We start from the raw sequence: 27500 nt of genomic DNA, 5'->3' as shown, positions 1-27500 counted from the left end.
CCCGTTGAGGACAATGATGAATGCCGGGCGATAATGTGTTCATCACACCATCCATAGCCTTATTTATTCACAGAGACGAGGAGAAAATTGCATTTGAACGCTTCATAAAACAACACACTGAATAAATAGATTAAGAATTACTGTCATCGCTGAACAGAACACCAGTCCAGCTGGGATTCCCTGACAGAGTGGAGGAGGGAGTTGGCTGAGAACACTGTGCGTGCTGCTGGCTGGCTGGCTGGCTGCAGCACACAGGCAGATGGTCCTCTGCTACCAGACAGACAGACAGACAGACAGACAGACAGACAGACAGACACAGATATCACTGTACACCAGTGGTTCTCAAACATTGTTATGTGGCGGACCCTCATATTGATTTATTTGGCTGTGGGCCCCTGAAAATATGTTGTGCCAGGGACCCCAGAGATGATGATTAAAAATCATGCAACATTTTTCACATGGTTCGAAAGTGCAAATGTTACAAAGTATTACATAATGGATACAGTGGTGTTCCTCATTTGGCTAGGGACCCCCTGGGGGACCCCCGGCCCAGACCCCACCTCGAGAACCACTGCTGTATACGATGGTGCTCACAAACACAACGCTGACACCTGTGTTGTTTTCTCCTCCAACACTGTGATGCATTCAAACAGCTGTATGTGTGTCTCAAACAATAGAACGTAAACAAGTTGATCGTCTGGTACACTTTGAATATTAACCCCCTCATGTCTTCTCTACCTTGTTTTGTACATGGCTTGTGCTCTTAATCGTCGCTGTCGGGCAGAAACCTCATATCTCCACATTGGAACTTTTCACGTTTTTTATTTCTCGTTTGTAAATGAATACCCTATTTCATCTTACAAGAGTGTCACATAAAAGTGGTGACAATAGCAGACACACCTCGTGATGTGAGCTATGTGATTTTAAAACGTTTTTTTGTTACTGGGATTCTAGCCCAGCCCTACATCTACATGTCGGAACGTGGGCGTTTCGCGTGTTTTTTATGATGATCGTTTCCAATGGTCCGAAGGACAGCCAATGAGATCCCCCGGAACAGTGTGTCCCATGGCTGGGAGGGCAAGCGTCACACATAAGTACCGCTACAAAGTGCCAAACCAATCAACTACATCTCATGGAATGTAAGGTCTCACACTGAACAACCCCAGCCACGCGTCGGAAAGGGTTCATGCATTAAATTACAACCCGGTAATGCAGTCACAATGACATTACTTTATATGTCATTTGTCCTTGTTAATATGATTATAAAAAATGAACGGTTTTGGACATTCAAGGTTTTCCACCCGACAGCAACTCCCCCGTATCTCCCATCACAACTTTCTGCACCTTCCCCCCCTCCCCCCCTCCCTCCCTCCGCAGCGGTCGAAGATCGCCGTCTACGAGAAGATGTGGGGCTTCATGAAGTCGGCCGAGCCCTCCGTCTTCGCCAAGACCACGGCGGAGGGCGTGGCGCGCGTCCGCAAGTCCAAGGGGAAGTACGCCTTCCTGCTGGAGTCCACCATGAACGAGTACACGGAGCAGCGGAAGCCCTGCGACACCATGAAAGTGGGCGGCAACCTGGACTCCAAGGGCTACGGCGTGGCCACGCCCAAGGGCTCACAGCTAAGGTGGGTGGAGTAGCGTAACAATATGCCGACGACGTCGTCGTGTTTGTTATGGTATTCCACTCTCCCTGGTGTGCTGCCTTTCTTCTTTCTTTACCTTTTCTTTCACGCTTTATTGCTTTGGGGAGGGGGGGAGGGGGTTTGGAGCTTTACATTGGAGCTTGCTGCTTTGCACGTGCTCGGTGTCTTACCTGAAGGGAGTGCTATTGTTTTTATTTTATTTCATAATTCATTTTTTTTGTTTACAGCTCTTCACCAGGTAATTGTGTGTGTGTGTGTGTGTGTGTGTGTGTGTGTGTGTGTGTGTGTGTGTGTGTGTGTGTGTGTGTGTGTGTGTGTGTGTGTGTGTGTGTGTGTGTGTGTGTGTGTGTGTGTGTGCGTGCGTGCGTGCGTGCGTGCGTGCGTGCGTGTGCGTGTGTCTGCGTCTATGTGTGTGCTTATGCTTGTATTGTTTGGCCAGGGGGGGGGGGGAAGCGGCATGCCAGGATGCACTTGAGTCATCTGGAAAATGCTGCTGCTTTCACAATACTATGAACTGCTGACTGCTTTTAGAATGATATGCCTGCATTTTTATAAGCGTAGCAGCTATTCTCGGGAGGCTGTGAGGTAATGGGTAATCAGCCTTGATTTGGTACTCGGTCGTACAGCAGTCTCCCACGTCAAACAATAGCCGTTCTAAGAGCTCACAGCGTTTCGTCATGCGGCAAGACGAGGCAAGATTATTTGTATCGTACATTTCGACATGGCATTTCAACGTGCTTTACCAAAAACATCAAAGAAAAGAAACGTGTTATAACAGGACATTGTTTTTTTTTCCTATTTAACTTTGTTTTCTTTCTTCTTATTTTGGGGAAAGATTTCGCTGAAAACATCGCTATAAGCTGGCTTGTTGACCTGCTATTGTCAGCGAAAGCTTTCCCCACAATACGGACGCTGGGGTTTAAGTGGTAAAGTTAAAAAAGGGGATTTGAATACAACAAAAACAAAAGAAGTAAATAGAAAATTAAGAGCGTAAAATTGCTTTAACTGAGATTAAGTCCAGAAATCTCAATACAAAGCAGCAGCAAACAGAATGATTTGTTTTTATTGCAGCAGACTAGGGGCCCTGTCTTGCCTCACCCCTTATCCCTAAACTTTATTTTTCACCATTTGTTTTACTATTTTGAAAAAACATTTAAATAGTTCAAATAGCCGATCTACAAGCTCACAACGTGTCCATGTAGATCGGCTAGTTGAACTATTTTAAATGTTTTTCAAAATAGTAAAATATGTCTAATTAGTTTAGGTGTAAGGGGTAAGGCCCCTGAAGTTTCCTCTTCAGGTTGTTCCACATCCTGTGATGCATACTTATAAAAGCAGAACGCTGCTTCTCCTCTCTCTGAACGCAGAGCGCTGTGAGCTCTTAGATCGTCTGTTTTCGGCATGCGACTCTGCCGTATGACACCCCATGGAGACTTCAATTCATGGATATTGTTTATTTTTTTGTCTCATTCCTAAGACAATAATTTGATGACCGGCAGCGGTTCCGGTAGGAGACACAAAGAGTCTCCTTTGTGTCTCCTACCGCAACCCCTGCCTACTGGTCCACTGGTCATCAAATTATTGGCTAAGAAATGCGACAAAAACAATAAATATCCATAATTCAAGTCTCCATGGGGTGACTAATACATTTTGGGTGAACTATCCCTTTAAGCTGGTTTTGAACTAGTCCGTAACCACTTAAACCCCATATGGTTGAGCCCCTCAGGGCTCTATGCCAGTGTCTTTTCTGTTTTCTGTTATTGTGGGGAAAGCTTGTCGCTCTGCTATTTTCAGCCAAAGCCTTCCCCACAATATGGATGCCGGGGTTTAAGTGGTTAAAGCTACAAGGTGCAATGAGGATATGCGAGCCATTTGAATGCCCAGCCCTGCGTGACTGTCTGCCACCCTGCCTCCATCGTTTATTTACAGACCCTTTCCTGAAAATACCATCATAAGATAATAAAACGTTAATTGCTAAGCCACTGCCAGCAATTTTTACGGTGATCCATCTGTCCCTTCCTTCTCAGAATCACCGTGGGTGATTCCAGAGCTGCGCTAGCCCCCCCCCCCTTGTGGAAAAAAACAACAAAAAAACACTGAAAACACGGTTTTAACCGTGTTCGGCACCTATGCGCTACTCTCTGAAAACACGTTTTGTTACCGTGTTTGGCACCCGATGTGTTAACTAGTCACAGAATATTTATCTCCAGTATGATTGATCCCCCGATCGTTGCTAAACACGGAGGGTTTTTCTCTCTACTTCCGCGAAAAATCATTGTGACCCCCCGTTCACTTGTCATAGGCCGTTGAATACAGCATGTCTCGTCAAAAAAGCAGGAAATCAAGGCAGGCGAGATACAGGCGTTTTTTTTCAAATCTAATAACAAGGAAGTGAACGGTGGAAGAGATCTTGCGATCACGTGATCTCCTGGATCTGTGTGACTGACAATGAAATGTATTAGCGAGCAGTGCCATCTAGCGTAAAACCACTGAAAACATAAAATCTCGTCATTCTCGTCATTGGTCATCTTGCACAATAGCAAAATATGACAAGAAATCTCGTCATTGGCAGCCAAAGAGTTAAACACTATAAATATTATTTGCAATCCCTTCCTGAAAATACAACGACAATAATAATAATAATAATAATAATAATAATAATAATAATACATACAATTGATATAGCACTTTTCTAGGTACTCAAAGTCACTTTACAGAAACAGAATGAAACAACTTTATTTAGGAAACAAAAACAAGTTAAAAGGTTAAACAAGATATATACACAATCCTGTGAACACCATCGTTTATTTACAATCCCTTCCTGTAAACACAATGCTCTGTAACTGTGCTCTGGAGCGCTGCTCTTTCATTTCATTTCTCATCCATCGAAGCGAGACAGAATCACTAGACTGGCGGAGGGACACAAACTAATATAGTAATGGAAACCGTACGTGTGGTGTGGGGAGGCATGCGTTAATCCGACAGACCTTTTCTCCGACTATGTGGCAGTGCAGAGAGCAGGAAAATAATTTGTTGTTGTACTTTTTTTGGAGAGAGAGAGCTGTAATTTGCATACAAAACACCAAGGAACATTTAACGGAATTCTGCAATACTAATGCTGCGTTCACACCGGCAACTACAGAGTTATAGGCTACCATTCATTTCCTATGGAAGCTACATGAAGATACAAAAATATATCCCATGTTTGTAGCTGCTACAAAAGATAGCAGCTACAAAGCTACAAATAAGTTGAGCTGGTTTGAACTCCAGCTACAAAGATACAGAGCTACAAATATGTCTTGTATCTTTGTCTCTGCCGGTGTGAACGCAGCATTAAAGCTGCGATCCAGAACTTGTGTTAATAAATAAGGGGCAGTGTACACAGGACGTGTTTTTGAGCAGAGGAAGTCCAGAACATCAGTGTTCATTCCGTCGACTAAAACTATGAGGAAAAATAAATAAATTTCACTGACAAAAACTACAGATAAACTGACGATGACAACAACTATGACTAAAATGACAATTTTGTCAACAAATAAAAACTAGACTAAAACGTTATGGAGGGACTAGTGGAGATGAGATCCAGTAAAACTAAGACAGGTTTTTATGCTTGGATGCATAAAAAAATCGCACTCCAAAATTAGCAGATCTACAAGCTCACATCGCGTCGCAGACGCTAGCAGATCTCCTAGCCTTCCCAATTGTCAGGCTCACCCGCCGCCTATCCTTATTACACGGCTACTAAATCTAATACATTAATCATTAAATTGAAAGTAACAAAACAAAGGATTTCATTGCTTACGGTAACAAAAGTATTCCATACATGTATGCCAGTTGCCTCGGAAAACAACGGGAAGGTGTATCGGCTATCGGCTATTTTGTATCGGCTATTTTCGGTAGCCGATCTACACATCGGGTATTACGACGCCATTAAGGCATGCCAACATTATAATGTTTAGTCAAGTAAAACTGCACTAAAAGTTAAGCATTTAAGATGACTAAAATATGACTATTGAATGGAATGGAACTAATGGAATTTTATTCAAAATACTATGACTTAAAGTAAATCACAATTTGCTGTCAAAATTACAGAACACTTAATACTATGTCCAGAACACTTTGTACTAATCGCACAGAACGTTTATTCACGCCCGCATTGACATTCAAACCTATCAAACTGTTGCTGTGCTCGAGCGCTTGTCCTTCAGATGTGTTATTTATTTATTATTGTTTAATGATAATTAGAGGATGAACCCATTGAGATGAATCATCTAATTTTCTCAAGGAGGTCCTCAGGCACAATACATGAATATTGATAATACATTAATTAATCCAACAACACAAAACAATCAAAGTGGTGATAATATCAACAAGGACATAAGGGTAATAATAAGGGCTTCCAGTAAAACAAGTGAAAAATGTTAAATAAGAATAGAGAACCTTTCAAATCGGCTATTTTCCCTTCAAAACTGATGCTGCATGGGGTTTAAGTGGTCAATGCTCACACACGATCAGCCCGATGAATGAACCTGTTATACACATGCAACACTGTGTCACACGCATGTCGCTTTGGTCACAATGGAATGGGAAATGCTTACCGAATGCCTGCCCTAATAATCACTGAATGACTCACGTCCACCTGTACTGTATTTGTTCTGAAAATTGGTGTGTGTGCGCATGTGTGCCTTCCCCCAAAGACACCGGTTAAGCCCCCCCACCCTTCTATTTGGAACAGGTTGAGTCACTGACAGATCGAGGTTAGTCTCTGTGAAGGCGGCCATCTTTATTTTGAGGCATTATGGTTATTCTGTCAGTCACTCTTCTTGATGTCAGAGGAGGAATGGAAGCCACCGTGCGTGCCATGCAGGGGTAGCGTGATAATTATGTGACTACAGCCCCATGCATAGTACCGCTTGGTGATTGGCTGAATGCAGGAATGAGACCGCCCCCTTCCTACCAAAAAAGGGAGTGACGTCACATTCAAATAACTCCCGAAACCCCAATTTGCCAGCTGCCTCGGTGGCGTGTCGAGATAAACTTTAGACTAAAAGTTTCAACGTCGTGGAATCGAATCGCACTCCTGATGCTACTTTTTCCCTTATCTAAAATGTGTCGCCAATTATTTTATTTGTGAGGTTAAGTTTAGGTTTAGGCATAATTGTGCCACATCAGTCATACTTTCGCAAAAATAGGAATAGTTTCAAAACGCATTATTTTGCCACATTAGGCTTAATTACAAAAACACACGGCAGAAGTCCCACTAGGCACAACTGCCAATCAAAGTGACTACTGGCCAATCACAGCGTGTCCTCACCGGATCTAAGCTGAATGGGGCTGCAGAAAGAAAGAACGCGGCCAGGGCGGGGCGGGGCGGGGTGGAGCAGGGCATCAGGGCAGGACAGGCTGGTCAGTCAGGGCGGGGCTGCTATTTCACTTGGCTCAGTTACAGTAAAGACACGTTAACATGCTCTGGTGTTTGATTTCTCTATGAACGTCTGTCTCTGCTTCAGCTTCTGTTTAGCATTTTCTGTTCTGTGTGCCAATGTTTATACATGTCTGATTCATTTCACTGTTGACTCCCTTTTCTTTCTATTATTAATGATCCATGCTGAATGAATGAAAAGGGACTGAAGGGAGGGAGCACACACACTTGACACAAATCTCTCTCTGTCAACTATATGGAGACGCTCTTCAAGTTAAGGCCGTGACACACTTAGAAGTGTCACTGACGCTTATTTTCTAAGAGAATGTTTTAAGATAAAAAGAGGTTACATTTCTGCGATGCTCCAACTCAATTCAGATGGTCTGTTCTGTGCATCAACGCTCCAAAATAGAAGCGAGCTCTGAGGACAGAGCTCGTGCGCAGGTTTTGCCGCGTCCAGCTGACACATCCAGTGTGACTGCAGCCATTGTAAGCAAGGGATAATCAATGGGGAGCAGGTCAGTATTGAGAAATAAATCCAGACAGGGTGATCTTTAGACCCCGACACGATAGCAGAGGGGTCTAATAATCACCCTGAAGGTGTTTATTTCTCAGTAATGACCCGCTCCCCATTGATTATCCCACTTATTCCATAGGCGGCGGGTAATGAAGGCTAAGGTAGGCTAAGCCTTCCCAAATGTTAAGCTGGGAAATTTTTCGTGCCTGTGCGTGTGGACTATTTTGGTGCCTGCGCGCGCCCCCCCCCCCCCCCCCCCCCCCCCCCCCAGCCTCAAGCCAGATCTCCTAGCCTTCCCAATTGTCAGGCTCACCCGCCGCCTATCCTTATTACACGGCTACTAATACATGAATTATTAAATTGAAAGTAACAAAACGAAGGATTTCATTGCTTACGGTAACAAAAGTATTCCATACATGTATGCCAGTTGCCTCGGAAAAAAATGGGAAGTGTTGATAAAAAAAAAAGAATCAATATGAGGTTATTGCATTGTCTATTTTTCACTTCAACGGTTTTCAAAAACATTCTTGAGAGCAATGTTTAGCTGTAAATAACATTAGCCGAGGTTTCCAAAAACATGTGAGTTTACAAAGCACAAACATTTTGCCATGAGGGCGGGAGTTGTTTTTTTTGAAGGCCAGGGAAAACAGGTGCGTTTCAACTTCGATTTAAACATATCTAAGTTGGTTCAGCTGACATAACCCGTAGAGTTAAAGCTGTTTTACAATTTTAGATGGGCAACTGAAAAGGCAAGAGAGAGAGGTTTGTGTTGGGCTGTGTGCTTCACAATCCTGGGCTAGAATCACAGTTTAGAGGCATGGGATTGTGATGATGTAACATAATAACAGGTTTAATTTTTACCAGGACAATTGATGCACTTTTCCACCCTTGTCCCCCTCTCTTGCTGCACCCCCCCTCTTCCCCCCTCCCCCCCCCCTTCTTCCCCCCAATTTGGAACAGCACACTCACTTCCCCCCCCTCATTCTCTCACCGACAATATTTGTTCTATCGTTTTCAAGAAGTGCGGTTAACCTGGCCGTGTTAAAACTCAATGAACAAGGCCTGTTGGACAAATTGAAAAACAAGTGGTGGTACGACAAAGGAGAGTGTGGAAGCGGAGGCGGGGGCGAGAAGGTTAGCCACCACCGCGCCGTGCCCACGTGTTGGTTCACCAAACATGCGGGTACACTTTTTCTGTTTGCCCTGGCAACAGGCGGCATCTGCCGGGTCGACGACCCCCGACCGCCTCGGAAAAAAAGGCCGAACTGGCGCTACGCCGCGGGCTGGCACTTTGCTCGCCTCGGACAAAAGGGCCTAACAACGCGTTTTGTTGGTGTGCGAGTGCCTCCCTGCGTCCGAGCGTCCGGACCGTAAATCCTGAGAGAGGAGGGCAAACACTGTCAAGGCGAAAATATTTGCTATAATGTTTGCGTGACGATATACGCAGTAACATATTAATTTGTCTATTTGTGAAATGGAGAGAAATTAAAAGAGTTCAAGTCATACTGTGTAACCCTTTCAACTAAACAAATATTATTTTTTTCATCTAATCTTTCTCAGGTATATTTTTCACACATAGATGCGTTTTTGACATCTTCTTCAAACACTGTTTTCTTTACTGCGTCCTTCCCCCAACACTCCAAAATGAGTCCCTCATGGCTCTATACTAGTCTTTTCTGTTTTCTGTTTTTGTGGGGAAACCTTTCGTTGAAAATAGCGGCAGTGCGACACCTTTTGCTTGTCGGTCGGCTATTTTCTGCCAAAAGCTTTCCCCACAATAGGGATGCTGGGGTTTAAGTGGTTAAAGTTAACACATCTCCAAACATATTATCCTCTGTAGACCATGCATTCATTCATTTCGGGTGTTCCGTGGTTTTGTTTGGAACAAACAGACTTCTGGTAATCGTAGTTCTAACTGACCATAGATAGACAAGACGCTGGAAAGACCAGAGCTACCAGAGATGTCGTCAAAAAGACTACAACATTGAAAGTTACACAGTATGACTTAAACTTAACTTAAGTGTCACGCTGCATACAGTCATGACACGTTCACACGTCCCTTTGTGACTTCACTTAAACCAACATGCTATGGTGTCCACTTCTCATCGCTCGATATTTTCCTGTTGACAGTTCCGCCCCCCCACGCTTGTTGTGAAAAAAAAGGTCCCGGCAGTATGTCCCTGTTCCAGAAAGCCATGGAGTTGGGACCCCTACGTACTGTATGTGTCTGTTAGCTCAGAACCCCTCAACCACCCCCCACTCCCCCCAATTTAGACAGAAAACTCCTTAATTACCCCCCACCCCCGCAACGCCATTGTTCTCAAAGTCCTTGAAGGGTCCTCCAGCTAAATAATTAATAGTTGCCGACTGAAAGGACCCTTGCAGGTCTTATAACTCTGACAGTGTACAAATAGAACCACATTCTATGTATAACTGTAAAACGTTTGAGAACCACTTGCCCCCAAAACAACTTGTTTGTCCAACCAGCTCACACAGAGAGAGAGAGAGAGAGAGAGACATGTACACTCGTCTTCCCGACTCCGTCGCTTTGTTTATGTGAAGAAAGAGTAGAGAACTGCTCTTTGTTTGTGGGTCTTCTTCTGAACTGTGAATAACATAAAATAACATGTCCTATGATGTTATTTATGTTATTTCCCCCCCTCCACCTCCCCCCTCCCTCCCTCCCCCCGTCCGTCCGTGATTTGAAGAACGCCCGTAAACCTTGCCGTATTGAAACTGAGCGAAGCGGGAGTCTTAGACAAACTGAAAAACAAATGGTGGTACGATAAAGGGGAGTGTGGACCCAAGGACTCGGGAAGTAAGGTCAGTCTCTCCAACCAACCACCGGAAACCCCCGAAGAACCCCCCCACTCTGTTTGTCTCCATGCACACAGGAGAAAAAAAAAAGAGTGTTCATTTAACTCTGACGCTGTAGAAATGGACCCATAAGGGAGCCAGTGTTAAAATGGACCCGTAAGGGACCAGGTATGAAAATGGACCCGTAAGGGACCAGGTATGAAAATGGACCCGTAAGGGAACCAGGTATGAAAATGGACCCGTCAGGGACCTGAAAAGTCAGAGTTAAATGAGCACATGGTCTTATTGCCGGCAGTACTGTTATGTTAATGCGACAGGCTGGCTAATATGACACACGCGCTCGCACACTTAAAACACACACACACACACACACACACACACACACACACACACACACACACACACACACACACACACACTCATAGTGTCGGAGGTAGTGACTTGACAAACAGGTATTGACTGAGGCCGTAGCTTGAGGGATACAGCATGGCAGAACCGCGGTAGGACGTGGCGATAACAGTCTGTTATAGCAGCTAAGCTAACGTGCTATGGCTAAGCCTGATTCTCTTTTTTCCCTCCATGCACTTCTGCACATAAACCACGCCTACAGGTAATTTCATTGGTTGATCTCATTGTCGCTTGCGGAACCTAGCACAAAGACAGACTGGCGGAGAACGATAACCCATGACAGCCAGTCAGTTGTCCATCAATCTCTTTCACGCCGTAGACGTAATAAACGTAGTTTCTGGGAACATTTTAGATTCTAATGACTTTTTTTCATCACTTGACAACAAGACGCACAGAAGCGGGCTTGATCCCTGTGAGGCGTTAGCTGAGTGAGTAACAGCTAACGCCTCTGTTTCTGTGTGGTAACAGCGACCGCTGTTACCGCTCAGTGACAGTGGGCGCTGTCAGCATCATCCAACGACGCGCTATCCAATGACAATCGCCTGGGGCGTGGCCTTTGCAGAAGTGCGTTTGGTTGGGAAACAATGGCGCTGTGGCTACAGAGGGGCTGGCGCTCCACATCGCTCGTCGCCTGTGGTCTTGGGGCATGTTGGGTTATGTCAGACACCATGCTAGTGAGCTACGCCGCACATTCCCGGTTGATCCTCCCATGTTTGACGCACCGCACGGTAACATCTGAAGTGTTCCTTTAACTCTGAAAGTGTAAAGCCTGGTTTATGATCCGTCACAAGATGGTGCTGCTTGCCAACACGAGCTGATGTGCAAGATCTCGTGAGCACGATGTGACGCATTGTTAGGGTGATACAAATCATTGTGAGCTTGTACATCAACTCTTATTGGCAAGCAACAACGAGTGGCATTGTTGTACCACAGACTAGATAAAATACGCTTAAAGAAATAGTTCACCCACAGAACTTGTTTTCTATCAATCACTCACCCTGTGATGTCTTGACTTCATGGAAAATTTGAGTTTGTGTCACATTCCTTCACGGTGAATGAAGAATGCAAAACACTAAGAATACTTTAATAGGCGACCAAGATTAACAACTGTGTCAAAAATATGTGTTTTCTCCAAATAAAGAATTGGAGAATGGAGTTTATACTAAAAGGAATCTTGATACAGTTTTGCTGTTGTTAAATCTTGGCCGATTACTTCTCCTTTATTTCAAGACTTCAAAGGGTGGGTAATTGTTGAAAAAAAAAAGTAATTTGGGATTGAACTCTTGCTTTAAGGGTCTTTTAACATGTTTACCCTTTCAGAGTTGAAGGAACCCTCCAGACAAGCGCACGCCAAGAACCTGGCACCTTCCAACGAAGCATGCATGAGCAACCTTTCACATTAACAACCATTTTGTTTGCACATAAAGACGGGACGCACGACTCGGACCGATCATTCCTCTTTAGAGACCACTGTGGACAGGATAAGGAGGAGGAATTTAAACGTCTCCTGTCGCCTCTGCAAGAAGCCAACAGGCTTTAGACTAGTGCTTAAGTCGCATAAATATAATAACCGTAAAGGCTTTAGACTAGTGCTTAAGTCTCACATACTGTATATATATATATATATATATAATGAGCCAGGGAGCTTGTGAGAGAAGTAAAACTCAAATGAACGCAATAATTATTTCCTCTTTAACGCTGACGGCCAGGTATAGCGAAGGGCAGTGCAGTGCAGTGAGCGAGGGAGCCATTGGGGGGGGGGGGGGGGGGCTTATAAAAAACAGTAGACACGGGGGGCTCTTATCAAGTGAACACGTGAAATGTTGTAACATTCTGTGTTCGTCTGTGTTTGTCTTCTGTGTTTGTTTGTTTGTTTGTTTGTGCGTGTGTGAGCGTACTGTACTTGTGTGTGTGTGTGCTCACGTGACTGTGTACGCATGCGTATAAATAACAATGGTGTTGCATCCGTCTCTGACTTTGCGTTTGTCTTGTGTGTGTGTCCCTCAAACTCCCCCCCTCCACGACCCACCCCCCCCTCCCCCCCACACACCCCACCGCAGGACAAGTCGTCCCAGGCCCTGAGCCTGAGCAACGTGGCGGGGGTCTTCTACATCCTGGTGGGGGGCTTGGGCCTCGCCATGCTGGTGGCCCTCATCGAGTTCTGCTACAAGTCCCGCAACGAGGCCAAGAGAATGAAGGTGGAGGCCCCGTCATCACCCCCGCACCCCCATTACCCCCACCCCCAGCACCCCCACCCGACATCCAGCCCCCCCTCCTGCCCTAGCCCCAGTCCCACCCAGAGCCAGAGCCCTGGGGGTCCCGGGCGGCCCAACCAGAACCCTGGGGGTCCCAGCCCAGGCTCCCGAAGCGCCCGCAATTCAGCCCAGTTTAGCGAGGTTCCCGACGTCGATAATGTGTAGTCGTTGATTTTTATCGTCAAAAAAAGTTGGGAGGGGCCCCTTCCGTCCCCGTCGCCCCCTCCAAGCCCCCACCCCCCTTCCTCTCTCGACCCCCCCGCCCCTGCCCCCCCCTCCCCCCTTCTGTAGCGCCCCCCTCAGGTCTGAGACTGTAAGTGATATTTTGGTCATTATTGGCTGTGCTGGCTGTGTGCGCGTCGTGCTGCCGTGGCTGTTTTTAAAGTGACCCCCGTGGCAAATGACGCTTTGTTGTTTTCCCACTTTTATCTGTCGTTCTTACTCGCTCATCTGTTGGTTGTTTGTTTGTTTGTATGTTTCACAAATACAACAAATGACAAGTGAAATGTGAAGGAGAATGCAAAAACGGCTTGAAAAGTGTCATTCGACAGGAAAAGACTAAAGTAAAGACTGTATCGCTAGCCACGCCCGTTAAAAAAATATCCTGGCGAGTCAGGGGTCTGGTAAAGCTGACGAAGGAGGGGTTTTCTCGGTTGAAAATCTAACCGATCCAGTATGAACCAATCGCCAAAGAGTACCACTTTGGCCACGCCCCCATCTCAGAAAACAGCTGCACTGAGAGAGCAGTGTCAGGCTACACTATAACAAAAAACAAAAACAAAAGATTTATACTATTCATTGCACATCGTACAATTTCCCTTCCTTAATTACCCTTCGGGGATGAATAAAGTACCTACCTACCAATGAAGTTGCGCGCCGAAAATAGCCAATCTATGTGTAAGCTCGACACGTGACACGTTATTGGCATTTTCTGTAGGCCGAAATCTAATAATGATTCATTTTGTTATCTTGGAAATAATAAGTAACTTGGATAGAGACTTTTATTTTGTACCTTTTTATTTAACTATAATGTTTTTGTTATTTTGTTAGTTTTAGTTAAACGTTTTATTTGTTTAGATTGATTGATAGATTTGTTACCACAAAGTCAAATCTCCAAACGTGGTTCCAAACACAAGCATTGATGGACGACGGGCCCATATTTTATTCTGTACGCTCGCACACACCCACGTCTCTGTGGTTGTACCGTACTGTAGCGTAGCGTACCGTACCAGGCACCAGGACATTGAACTTGATTTACATTCATCCCCCATAACCCTCAGCCCCTGGAAGGCTCCGTCGTCCTGCTTCACTGACTTAAAATTGAGCGCTGCCATTTCCAATTCTAGAGGACCTTCCATCACGTCTTTCTCCTTGTGAGGACGTTTAGCTCAACGGCAAGATCACGCACGTACGCACACATCTCTGTCTGCTGGCACGTACGCACACATCTCTGTCTGCTGGCACGTACGCACACATCTCTGTCTGCTGGCGGGCACAAACCTCTGATCTCCATTATTATTTTATTTGTATTTTTTTCGTAATTAACGCCCAAGTTGATCATACCACAGCTTCACACAAAAACACCAACTACTTTTACTTTTGATATTTTTGAATTTGAATCCTGTAAAGTAACAGTTTTAGACACACAGTATGATGTTTCCACCCGACAGAGACGACTTGTGTCTCTATAAACGAATCCACAGACGCGCTGCCATTGCTGCGGTGTGACGGTGCGGAGCGTTGACACCGCAGCAATGGCTGCCTACAGGCAGCGCGTCTGTGGATTTGTCTATACTTGTGAGTATATCGACATTTTTAGGATGGCAAAAATGTATGAATTCCACTTTTTTATTCATCGTTTGCCATTTTAACTCTAAAGCCGACAATAGCCGATCTCCAAGCGTGCGATGTGTGAGATTGGCTGTTCTTAGTGCGTGACAGACACCCAGCAGAACTCTGAACTCTATCCAATAAAATCATCCTTCGCTGTCCAGCGGCGACGACCCTTAATGTAATGACAGAGCTGTCCTGTGCTCACTGCATACTGTAGAGGAACCGTAAGCAATATAGAATAATACAATCTACAGTATTATCTTAACACTGTGTGGGGTCACTGTCGGCCAGAAACCTTGTATCTCCATTATTTTAACTTAATACGTTTATTTCTTCACCGTAAATGAATGCCCTATACTTCGTCATATGACAGTGTCACACAAACATAGCTGATCTACAGATGTGAAATTCCAAAGTTTCAGTTTTCCTGAAAAGTACCGGCTCCATACTGTACAAGGTTTCCCCCCCGACAGTGACCATAATAGCGAGGAGTGATGAGGGCTAATAAAGTAAACATAATCTATAGACATCTCAGGAGATAAAGCTAAGCTACTGGTGTGTGTCATTTTCCGTGTATTGAACCCTCAGATGTGTTCAGTGTCCAAGTCAAGTCCATGTGTATCGTCCAACGTGGTTCTGTGCACCGTCCACACTTCCACCATCATGTCTTCAATGTCATTAGCTTTGATGGTAGATGGTTGGTCAGCTCTCCCCGTGTCCCCCCCGTGTCCCCCCACTGCCTGAATCTATATCACCCTACACTGCATGCTTATGACAGCTACTTGTGCCGTTGTTGTATGTCTTTTAATGCACAAATATGTTCAAGATGCTAGCTGGAGAGAAGATGAGTAATTGCATTACTTTTAGAATAATATCTGGAGTATGTGATGAAGGATCTGAAGAACAGTGACACTTTGGTAGAGGTTGTGGGTTGTGTAGTGACCATGCCATGATGTAACTCCATATGTCGGTGAGATATCAATAGTTGCTCCATTGATTTTCAATCCTTGTCCTTCAGGTCATTGTTGCTCAAATTGAGTTCCAGCCGAGAGCTGCTTTCCGGGTCCGACTGCAGACCTTTGAACATGTTTTCACAACTTAATGCAGTGAGCTTGCAGCAGTACATCTCAAGCGTGCTTAGCGTTGATCATTACACAATCATCTTGACTTACGTTGCGTAGTGAACATCACTCTTTTAGAATGTAAACAAATGCAAACAAAGCAGATTATTGTAACATTACAAAAACAAAAAAAAACGTCCTGTTGATTTTACTAGTTGAGGAGCCGCATTCACAGGTCCAGTCAGATTGTTCTTCCGAATTATTATTATTAACAATGATTAGATAAGATATTTTACCAATATTTGGAGCTGCATCATGGCAAGGTAACTAATATAACTACACAACTCAAGCCTCTACAAAATGTTGCGTTAAACATTAAAGTGGTGACGCTAGTATGAGCTAAATGTCTTAGATCTTCTAACCACGCATGCCATTATATGCGAAAACTGTAGCGAAAATAACAGATCTACAAGGTCACAACGTGTTGTGTCGTGACTCATTGTGACCGTGTAGATCTGTTATTTTCACCGATATTTTGAGGCAATGTAAAGGTTCTTTCACTGTTTGAAAGTTCCTCATGTACATGTCTTTTCTCTCTCTCTCTCTCTCTCCCCACCAGCTGACTTTCACAGAAGCCATGAGAAACAAGGCCCGCCTGTCCATCACGGGCAGCGTGGGGGAGAACGGGCGGGTCCTGACGCCGGACTGTCCCAAGGCGGTCCACGCCGGTCCCATCCGCCAGAGCTCCGGCCTGGCCCTGGTCTCCTCCGAGCTCCCGTGAGAACCAAAGAGCTCCAAAGTGCCTTATTCCCAAACCACACCCCCTCCCCCCCACACACCGCCGCCACACACCTAACCTCGCGTCACCAGGCTTTTCCACACCGCGGGAAGCTTGTTTTTTGATTTTTTTTTTTCCTCCGAACTGACCAGTGTGATCCGGTCACACGCCTATAAGCCAATGTTTCTAGAAATTGGCATCCGGTTAAATATATCTGGTTGGCACAACTTTCTTTTTTTGTTTCCCCTCACATGGATGCCGAGTCGACTAGTTCACCAGTTTGCTCGCTCTGCGAGTCGGAAATAAACCATGGAGACGTACGTACTGAACCGAAGTATTCTAAGAAGCACTTGAAGTAACTTCATCAAATTACTGCATTTGATGGCCGAGGGGGGGGGGGGAGGGGGTGGGGGGTCATTTTGGGAGGAGCAACAGGTTGATCTTGTTTTTCCGCCCGCCTGGTGACGCAAAGTTATGTCCGCTCTCTAGACCGGATCTGAAAAAAACTTAAGTTGATGGCAGTCGAAGCTGCCATCAACACCACAAACTACCGCAAAGACTACGGGATAACGAGCGTAACGGGATGCCGCCAGCGGACCGGAAGGATAGACAGACAGACAGACTTAAAGGCACACCACGCGGACAGAGCTAAAGACGTAAAAACTGACCTTGCCTCAGCGGCCGCTCTGAGGGACGGACGGTCTTGACGTAACACTTGGTGGCCACACGGAGGGGAGAGGGGGGGGGGGCACGTACATTTGAATCCAAGTGTCATTTTTTGGGGGGGAGGGGGAATTTCGGCAGCCAAGTCCACCGGAGATGCTGTGCCAACCACTGTCCCGAACTGTTCCCGAGACAGACATGGAGGGTGACAAACTACGAGAATTATTATATCATAAATATATGATAAACGGAAGACCAGAAAACTGTCTACTTGAAATTGAAACTGTGTATTTTCTCTTTTTTTCTCTTTTGATCGCTGTGAATTTGGCAACTCGAATTACAATGGAGATTGTTGTCGTTATTTTGTTTTTTTCTGGACAGTATTTTGGTAACCAGACATGAGCAGCGTTCAAGAGACACTTTTAAGGACCGTTAATCTCATGTAATATCAATAAAGTGACACCGGGGGGGGAGCTGTTTCTCCCAGTGCCATGAAGGAGATAACGATGAAAAGTATTTGTACTCATAATAAATAACGAAAGAAAAAAAAACGCTAAAACAAATATATGACAAAACGTAATTAAACTGTGAAGATAAGTAAATATGTATATTACATGAAAACAAAAGGACAAATCTAGCTGTACATAGACCAGACTGTACAACATGCTTGCTTTGTAAACATAGTGTACAGTACATAGCAGATACTGTAGTGGATAGACTCCTCCTCTTTTTGTAATCATCTTTAAATAATTGACTCATCGCAATAACGAAGAAAAGACGCCGCTTGACGATGGAGACGGGTGTGAGAAAGACGACGTTAAATTGCGTAACGTTGCTCAATGCATACTGTACGAAGTAGGGACATTAAAAAAGCTCAGACGAGAAGGGTATCGACTGCCCAAATATTCCGATACCCGTTATCTACGAAATCCATCTATTCAACTATGAATGTTAATGTAGCGCCAATCCCTACAACCACACTCCTCACTGTGCGGCCCGCTGGTCAGAGGGAGAGCTTTAGAGAAAGAAAGGGCAAAAGAAAACTATTTTATTTTTCATTGTTTGATCTATTTTTTGTACTGAGCAATTTTAAGGAGAAAGAAAAAAAAACGAAAAAAAAACCTAAGCGGTCTGACTGCTGGTTTTAAGTGTCGACATTTAAATCCTCTTATCTGGTTAGAACTTTTAGACCATGTTGTGTGTGAAAATGAGCTGGAATGAAACGAGAAAATGATGTGTTTTTTTTTCTAAGTGTTTGCTCCTATAAAAAGGCACCGAGGCCGTGTTAACGAAGTCACTGTTTGTACGTTGAGCCACGCTCCTTGTTGAAACACTGTGGATTCTCATGCTTTGTTTACGCGTCGTTGCACGGCGGGGGTTTGCTCGACCGGAATTAGCCGAACTAGAAGTTTACGATGTGACGCAAAGCAACCAGGGGTGTAGTGGAGGGGTGGCACAGGGGAGCGATACTCCCCCACTTAAAAAAATTAGGATTTCACTTTTGGTCGATTGATTAAAACCACTTGAGCTCCAGCATCCATATTCCGGGAGGAATGTTAGCCCAAAAATAGCCGATCTACGAAGCTGAGATCTGCAGCAAAGAGAATTGGTGTTGGGGTCTCCGCTAGGCAATTTTGGGGCCGGCCACCTTGACCGACAAGATTATATTTTACCGTCCAAAGAATAAATGAATCGGCCATATTATGATTAACGTCACATGCGTATTTGCAGATGTGTCCACCCAAACGACAATTACACCTTGTTGCGCTAGTGCTGCGCTTCTTTCCACTTTATCACAGATGCAATCTGTTTTTTAGAGTTAAAAGTATACTAGGTAAGATCGCAGATCAGTGTGTATACACACACACACCCCCCTCCCCTCTCAGACAGCTATCAAAGTGATTGTTGTCTTTGATGCATTCTTTGATTAGAGAGAGCACTAACGAGCACGGAACGGGTTTGACACTTTTATGGCCCAATCAATCAACTCAGTGCACCAACCCCTTTGAAGTTCAAAGGGATCAATTAAGAGCTCCGGCCGAGCTCCACTGATTCCACGCATCGTAGGCTTTGTAGTTCAGCTAGTTCCAGCACGCAACGCTGGTGCACAATGACGTATAAATGAGGCGACAGTCAGGTCTGTGGCAGGGCAGGCTGGGCACACTGGCATAAATATATTCCTTCACCTTCATTGACTGTAGCGTCCTTGTCTCTTTGGCAACGGCAGGACAATCTTTAGGCCTTCGGGCTGCAATAGGATCCATTTAGCCTTCAGCAACACCAGCCACGGGCATCGTTTTGTCTCCAATGTTTTTTTTTTTTTTCATTTGGTCCTTGTTATACCTCCATCCAGCCCGGCCCCGTGTACGTACTTTGGCTGGCTGGAGACGTAGCTTTCAGTGGCAAGACCAGTTTGAATTTCTGGCCATGATGCCTTTTGGTTCAGCCACTCATTATGTAAAGCTCCAATGGAATATGCTGTCTTTTTATTTGTTTTTGTTTTAATTGTACATCTTGGTTTTGATTATAATTTTTTTTAGTAAAAAAAAGAAAAAAAAGAAAAAAGAAATATCTATGGTTTGTGACTGAGTCGTTATTGTGGATCGATATGAAGGGGTGCTTAATACAGGATATGTATAACTGACAGGCCACGTCCGCCGCCAGAGATTATGTTTTTACCCTGTGTGTCTGTGTGTCCGGAGCTAATCTCACAAACTACCAGACGGATAATCGTCAAATCTTCAGAAGGCCAAGAAACTAAACATTCAGGCCAAGGAACCAAACATGTTTCCAATCAGTCAATGGCCTAATATGTTATTTGATTTGTTTGAATTCATAATCTCAGACCCACCGTCTCTCCAGGCTATGGGAAGCGTGTTGGTAAGTATGGAGTAGAACTAGTCAGTAAGACTAGTCGTTAACAACGTTAACTGGTCACTAGTTACACCAAGTTGTCTGTGAGACAGAGAGACAAATGGGACGTTTTCAGTTGTAGTTTTACGGTGTTGTTTACATATAGTATTCTATACTGTATGTAAACAACATGGGGTCTGCTAGAGAAGGGTTTCTCAAAGTGGGTGCCGTGACACCAGTCCAGGGGTGCCTCAGACTGTTTTGATAATATTTGGAATTGATCCATATCACTTTTGGACCTACACCAAATCCTTTTGTCAAAAATAGCAGATCTACAAGCTCACAACGCATCGCGTTGCGATGCGTTGTGAGCTTGTAGATCTGCTATTTTTGACGAATGTTCGACCCAGAGTGGTTAAACGTCAAGTATAGAATTATTTTCAACCTGCCCTAATGGAAATTCATATTCTCTCAAGTTTTCCTCATGACATACTGTATCTTAGGCGGAAATATTTACATTTTTAAGTACCGTATTATGACATAAATGGTGCCTATAAGTAAGTAAGTAACAATGTAATTCAGGGGTGTCGTGGATGAAAAAGTTATTTACGGGGGTGACCTAAAGGTTTGAGAACCACTGTGCTAGAGGTTCTGCCGATCCTTCTATCCTCAGGAGTTTTACAGTGTCTAACATCAATGACCCACAATGCATTAGGCCAAAAACCTTTTATATCTGTGACCCCGATAACGATGTCAAATCCTAAGTGTTCCGATTACAGAGATATAATTATGATATCTACACTACAATAAAGGTGGCGGTGCATCTAAGTGCATACAGTATATCATTATAATGGTAAATGGTAGATTTCTATGGCACCTTTTATCCAAAGTGCTTTACAATGTGCATTATATTCACACAGTTAGTGGTTCAGTGTGTTGCTCAAGGACACTTCGACACGAACCCAGCGGGAGCCGGGGATCGAACCGGAAACCGTCTCATTCCCAAGCGGCTGCTTTCCCTGCCGGCCCTCTACAGCATTACAATAGATTCAATAGATTACTATAGAGTACCTTTTTCTCCTTATTTCTGTAGCCTATATTACATGCATTGTTGTCTTATATACTGATTATAACTATATGATTTAAACTTTAATATCCTAATTGTACATTTTTCAACTCCCATAGGTTATTTATGTGGTTCATGGTTTAACATTGTGTAAGCCTACATCTAAAGTCTTATTTAATTACATCAGGAAGGAGAAAAACACAAACAAATCATGCAGAAAACAAAAGGCTACTTTAATTAATAAAAAATCCAACACCAGAAGCCCAACTGTAACAAGCAATGTTATTTTTATTAGGTTGATTAAAAACAAATGGTCAACTTATCATTGTTAAGGACATTTTAAAAGAAATAAGAACTGATTTCTGTGAAAACAGTATATCATTGCTGTCGGGTAGAACATTTGTATTTCCAAAACCATATTTATAATATATTTTAAAATAGTGAAAATAGCCGATCTACAAGTTCACAACACGTCGTGATGTGACACATTGTGACGTGGGGCATTCATCTAAAAAAAAAAGTATAAAAAAATATGAAGACATAATTTCTGCCCAACAGCAAGTATATAGAGCAGTAAATGAAAGAGTATAATATAACACACCAAAACTCTACATAAAATATATCATAATAATATAATGCATCATGTGTAAATATAGTTTCAGATGCAGATGAAGCAGTTAGTTTACAGGTTTTCTTTCTGACTGACAGGTTATGTTTCAGTAGCAGGAAGCTTGAAACCACTAATCCTGATTATTATCCTAAACTAACTTTAACATCATATAAAAGTCATAAAACTAAACAGTAAACTAACTTTAACATCATATAAAAGTCATAGTAAAACTAAACAGTAAACTAACTTTAAGATCATATAAAAGTCATAGTAAAACTAAACAGTAAACTAACTTTAACATCATATAAAAGTCATACAGTAAAACTAAACAGTAAACTAACTTTAACACCATATAAAAGTCATACAGTAAAACTAAACAGTAAACTAACTTTAACATCATATAAAAGTCATAAAGTAAAACTAAACAGTAAACTAACTTTAACATCATATAAAAGTCATAGTAAAACTAAACAGTAAACTAACTTTAACATCATATAAAAGTCATACAGTAAAACTAAACAGTAAACTAACTTTAACATCATATAAAAGTCATAGTAAAACTAAACAGTAAACTAACTTTAACATCATATAAAATCATAGCCAGTGACAGCCAGCTATATTTGATATGTAAAAAGTCATGATACATCAAAATCACACAATGACATTTGTTTTCTTCAATGAATAATAAGAATGAATAATGAAATACAAATCAACACTAATATAATATACAACTACTGTTTTGTACTTCATGTCTACCCTCTTAGCCGCTGCTGTTTTATGCTATATTTGTATATCTTTGATATATCTTTGAAATGTTCATTTTTTCATTTTTTTCTTTCTCTAACCCAACCCTTTTTTTCTTTCTTGAAAAAAATACGGAGATTACACAAAAACAAATTTCACCCGCTTATTTACACGTGAACATGTGACGTGACAGTAAACCTGATTCTGATTCTGTTACTAGTATTACTCCTATTACTACTACTGGGAACCGGAGCGCTCGCCCACATTTTTTTTCACAGACCGCTCGCCCCAATTCTTGTGTTCGTTTTACTGAGGTTAAGGTTAGGAATAAGATTAGGAGTGGTGCAGTGGTTAAGTCCCAGGTTGCGGGCTCGAATCCACCGCGTTGCATCCGACTTTGTCGGGTGTCTTTGTTGTGGAAATTATAAATTGCAATGTAAATATGTTTTAAAATATATTTGCGTGAACGGAAATGACAAACAGATGCCAACTTCCGTGTTCTGATTTCAGGAGGTGTAGTTCCAGACTCTATATAACATTCAGGAGATTATGGAACAGTCGTCTGGCTACGCGAGACTAGGTCCAGTGTGGACCTCACACTGTCGTCTCTGCGATGTCATTTCCTGTGTCCACATCATCATAGACCTCCAGTGGGTCCTCCACCTCATAGATCACACTGTCTGTATACACACACCCACACACACACACACACACACACAAGCATTATTTTGTTATTTGTTATTTTATTTTTGGTGTGTATTATGTATTTCTTTCATTAGATGTTGTTCTCATTATTATTATTAGTAGTAGTAGTAGTAGTAGTAGTAGTCGTCGTATTATTAGTAGTATTATTATTCATTGTGTTCTTTGAAACAGGTTTTACCAGTGTCTCCAGACGTTGCTGCAGGTTGAGGAGGTCGTGGATGAAGTGGAACTTCCGCATCGATGTCGTCATAAGACAAGGAGGACGTATCTCCTCCGTCGCTCTGTGTGAGTGCTGCCCCCTCTGGTCTGGATGCTGCGTTCAAAATGAAAACAAACACAAAAGCAACAAGTCAAAGTCTCATAACTACTAAAAAAAATCACACCCTGTGTGAAGGAAGCGGTGCCTTTGGGGCGGGGCTTAACTCATTTCAGTTCGTCCCTATTGGTGGTCTGAGTCCACTTACCAAATGTGTACTTGGTAGCATGCTGCAAACTGGAATGATGGCTGTTTAAAGCCCAGCCAATGGGCAGACAGAGGGGGCGGGGCTTAGGTAATTACATTTCGTCCCTATTGGTGGTTTTAGTGCATGTACAAAATTTGTACTCCGTAGCATGCTGCGAACTTGAGTTATGGCTGTTTAAAGGCCAGCCAATGGGAAGACAGAGGGGGCGGGGCTGCAGCAATTCATGCTTGTCCCTATTGGTGGTCTAAGTCCACATACCAAATTTGGACTTGGTGGCATGCTGCAAACTGGAGTTATAGCTGTTTAAAGTCCCGTGCCCTAAACGGGCGGACGGACATAACAGACGCTGGGGGTCCCTGGACCCCGCTTTGATAACTTCAGCAATTCATGCTCGTCCCTATTGGTGGTCTAAGTGCACATACCAAATTTGGACTTGGTGGCATGCTGCAAACTGGAGTTATAGCTGTTTCAAATCCCGTGCCCTAAACGGGCGGACGGACATAACAGACGCTGGGGGTCCCTGGACCCCGCTTTGATAACTTCAGCAATTCATGCTCGTCCCTATTGGTGGTCTAAGTGCACATACCAAATGTGGACTTGGTGGCATGCTGCAAACTGGAGTTATAGCTGTTTCAAATCCCGTGCCCTAAACGGGCGAACGGACATAACAGACGCTGGGGGTCCCTGGACCCCGCTTTGCTAACTTCAGCAATTCATGCTCGTCCCTATTGGTGGTCTAAGTGCACATACCAAATGTGGACTTGGTGGCATGCTGCAAACTGGAGTTATAGCTGTTTCAAATCCCGTGCTCATCATCCCGTGCTGATACGGACGGACGGACATACGGACAAAGTCAAGCTTAGAGCGGTTGGCACCGCTAAAAATTACATTTATTGCAGCACCGCTGCTGAATTTTATCCTAGCCTTACCGGCTGCAAATGACAAAACTATAATATAATCAGATCTCTTTGATTTCTTTAAAGAAACATGAAACCCTAGACTGATTCTGTAGTTAGTTTTCCAGTTCAGTTAAAAAAAGAACAGAAAACTACAGCAGGGTAAAAACGGGCCTGTATAAGGCTGACCTTATGGTACATAGTTATATCAGCAACACAGCTGCAGCTTATCAAATTAATAATCAGTGTTTTAGATTTAGTTGTGCCACTGTGCAAGCATAGACAATACTGTTGACTAATATCAATGTTTGCACATTGCTCTGGACACACTTAAATCTAACATACCCATTATTAACTCTTTGCCTGCCAATGACAAGATTTCTCGTCGTATTTTGCTAAGGCGCAGCCTGCCAATGATGACAATGACGAGAATTTGAGTTTTCAGTGGTTTGTGATAGAGGGCGCTGTGCCGCAGTCTGTGAATGATCCCAGGATCACCGAAGAAGAGTACACCCAGAAATCAGGTGATCACAACAAAACAAAGCTGGTTTCGGGAAGTGTTATAGGATTTATAAAAGTACCATTTTCTCTGCTTTCCATTGTTTTTGCCGAAAACAAGCCACATTCAACTGCACATAACTATGGAATTGATTACCGCGACCGGACACATTTGCGATCGCCTTGAGGACGGCGATGACGGGAAATATTCCATGATTTTTCAAAGGTTCGTAAAATCACTCACTCAGACTCACTGGCAGTGACATTTTTTTGAAAAACTCTGTCAGTTAAAGAGTTAATGTGATTATTTACAGCTGTTTTACCCTTCTGTAGTTTTTTAACCTTTTGTATTTTTTAAACCTTCTGTAGTTGTTTGTAAACTACATCATCAGCATAGGGTGTCATGTCCCTTTAAGTGCTGTTTGCATCACTTCCTGTGCATGGATAGATGCTTCATTCAACATGTAAAACTCTTTATGTTAGAGATATAATATGATTCATACCCAGTCTGTCAGGATCTGTGTCCACATCATCATAGACCTCCTGTGGATCCTCCACCTCATAGATCACACTATCTGTACACACACACACACACACACACACACACACACACACACACACACACACACACACACACACACACACACACACACACACACACACACACACACGATTACAATACAAATACAATACAAATACAATCATTATATTTCAAGTAGTATTTTGTTTATGTTATTATTTCATTGCTATTGTATAGTGCATCATAGTAGTTTAGTATATTATACTATCAGTATCATATACTATATTGCTTTTAGTTGCTTGGTGTAGTGTATTTCAATATTATTAGCAATTATTATTGTTATTATCATCTTATTCATTGTGTTTTTTCACACAGGTTGTACCAGTGTCTCCAGACTTTGCTGCAGGTTGAGGACTGATGGTTGTACCAGTGTCTCCAGACTTTGCTGCAGGTTGAGGACTGATGGTTTTACCAGTGTCTCCAGACTTTGCTGCAGGTTGAGGACTGATGGTTGTACCAGTGTCTCCAGACTTTGCTGCAGGTTGAGGACTGATGGAACGGGGCTGAGAGTCGTGGATGAAGCTCACTTCCTCATCGATGTCATCATAAGACAAGGAGGACGTATCTCCTGTGTCCTTCTGTGTGAGTGCTGCCCCCTCTGGTCTGGATGCTGTGTTCAAAACAAATACGACACAAAAGCAAACAGGTCAAACTCAACGACAATTTCAACAACTTACATTTATCCCAACACTGCTGCAGATTTTATCCTAGCCTTACGGCTGTAACTGACAATATATGGTATTATAAAACATAGAAATTATCAGAATCGGTTCATTTCTAAAGGGTATTGAAAGCCTAGGCTGATTTTGCAGTTAGTTTTCCAGTTCACAAAACATGTAAACTCTTTATGTTAGAGATATAATATGATTCATACCCAGTCTGTCAGGATCTGTGTCCACATCATCATAGACCTCCTGTGGATACTCCACCTCATAGATCACACTATCTGTACATACACACACACACACACACACACACACACACACACACACACACACACACACACACACACACACACACACACACACACACACACACACATTATTATTATCATTAGTATTATTGTCTCCGCCAGAGGTGGAGAGTATGTTTTCGTCTCCGTCCTTCCGTGTGTCCGACCGTCTCAGCCAAGCTAACATTGGTCAAGCTTCACGTGACACGTGAAGAATATGTTGTCACCAATGCTTTGATTGGCTAGCGAGACGCATGATGACATAAAAACCTATAAATAGCAAATGTGCTTCAAAAAATCATTTCTATTTTTTGAAGCTAAGCTAACATTGTTCAAGTGACACGTGACAATATGTAATATAAATAGGTAAGACAGGATTAATCAGGAACAGTACTGGCGGAGACTTGTGCTCCGAGGAGCACATTTTCTAGTTATCCATTGTGTGTTTTAGGTTGTAACAGAGTTTCCAAACTTTCCTGCAGGTTGAGTATTGATGTAACGGGGCTTGTGGATGACGCTCTCTTCATCATCATCATCATCATCATCAGAGGAAGAGGAGGAAGATCTTCCTCCATGGTTGCGTCTCAGAGCCTCTGATCTGGACCCTGCATCCAGAACTAAAACAACACAAACACAACAAGTCAAACTACTTACAGTACAATGATCTCAACATGCTGCTGGTTTTATCATAGTCTTACGTCTGACAATGACAATATAATGTAATATAAACTATAC

At 43.2% G+C, this 27500-nt stretch overlaps 2 protein-coding genes across 2 annotated transcripts in view; one reads left to right on the top strand and one right to left on the bottom strand.

The window, feature by feature from the left end:
* gria4b (glutamate receptor, ionotropic, AMPA 4b) overlaps positions 1-16737 on the top strand; it is a gene marked incomplete at both ends in the record, with an annotated part of 207734 nt that extends 190997 nt beyond the window's left edge. Inside the window, 4 exons of the mRNA XM_084075047.1 lie at positions 1378-1625; positions 8602-8716; positions 12868-13005; positions 16576-16737. Coding sequence (XP_083931173.1) covers positions 1378-1625; positions 8602-8716; positions 12868-13005; positions 16576-16737 — 663 coding nt within the window. The remainder of the gene's footprint in view (positions 1-1377; positions 1626-8601; positions 8717-12867; positions 13006-16575) is intronic.
* Positions 16738-23264: 6527 nt separating this feature from the next.
* Positions 23265-27500, bottom strand: part of LOC311057453 (uncharacterized protein) — a gene marked incomplete at both ends in the record, with an annotated part of 15501 nt that continues 11265 nt past the window's right edge. The window contains 6 exons of the mRNA XM_084074410.1: positions 23265-23350; positions 23554-23688; positions 25737-25808; positions 26136-26423; positions 26688-26755; positions 27238-27382. Of these exons, the coding sequence (XP_083930536.1) occupies positions 23265-23350; positions 23554-23688; positions 25737-25808; positions 26136-26423; positions 26688-26755; positions 27238-27382 (794 nt within the window). The remainder of the gene's footprint in view (positions 23351-23553; positions 23689-25736; positions 25809-26135; positions 26424-26687; positions 26756-27237; positions 27383-27500) is intronic.

Source organism: Gymnoscopelus microlampas (genome assembly GCF_963454915.1).
Source record: "Gymnoscopelus microlampas genome assembly, chromosome: 12".
Lineage (NCBI taxonomy): Eukaryota > Metazoa > Chordata > Actinopteri > Myctophiformes > Myctophidae > Gymnoscopelus > Gymnoscopelus microlampas.
The sequence above is the reverse complement of the archived record's forward strand: the minus strand, read 5'-3'. Positions and strand labels throughout refer to the sequence as shown.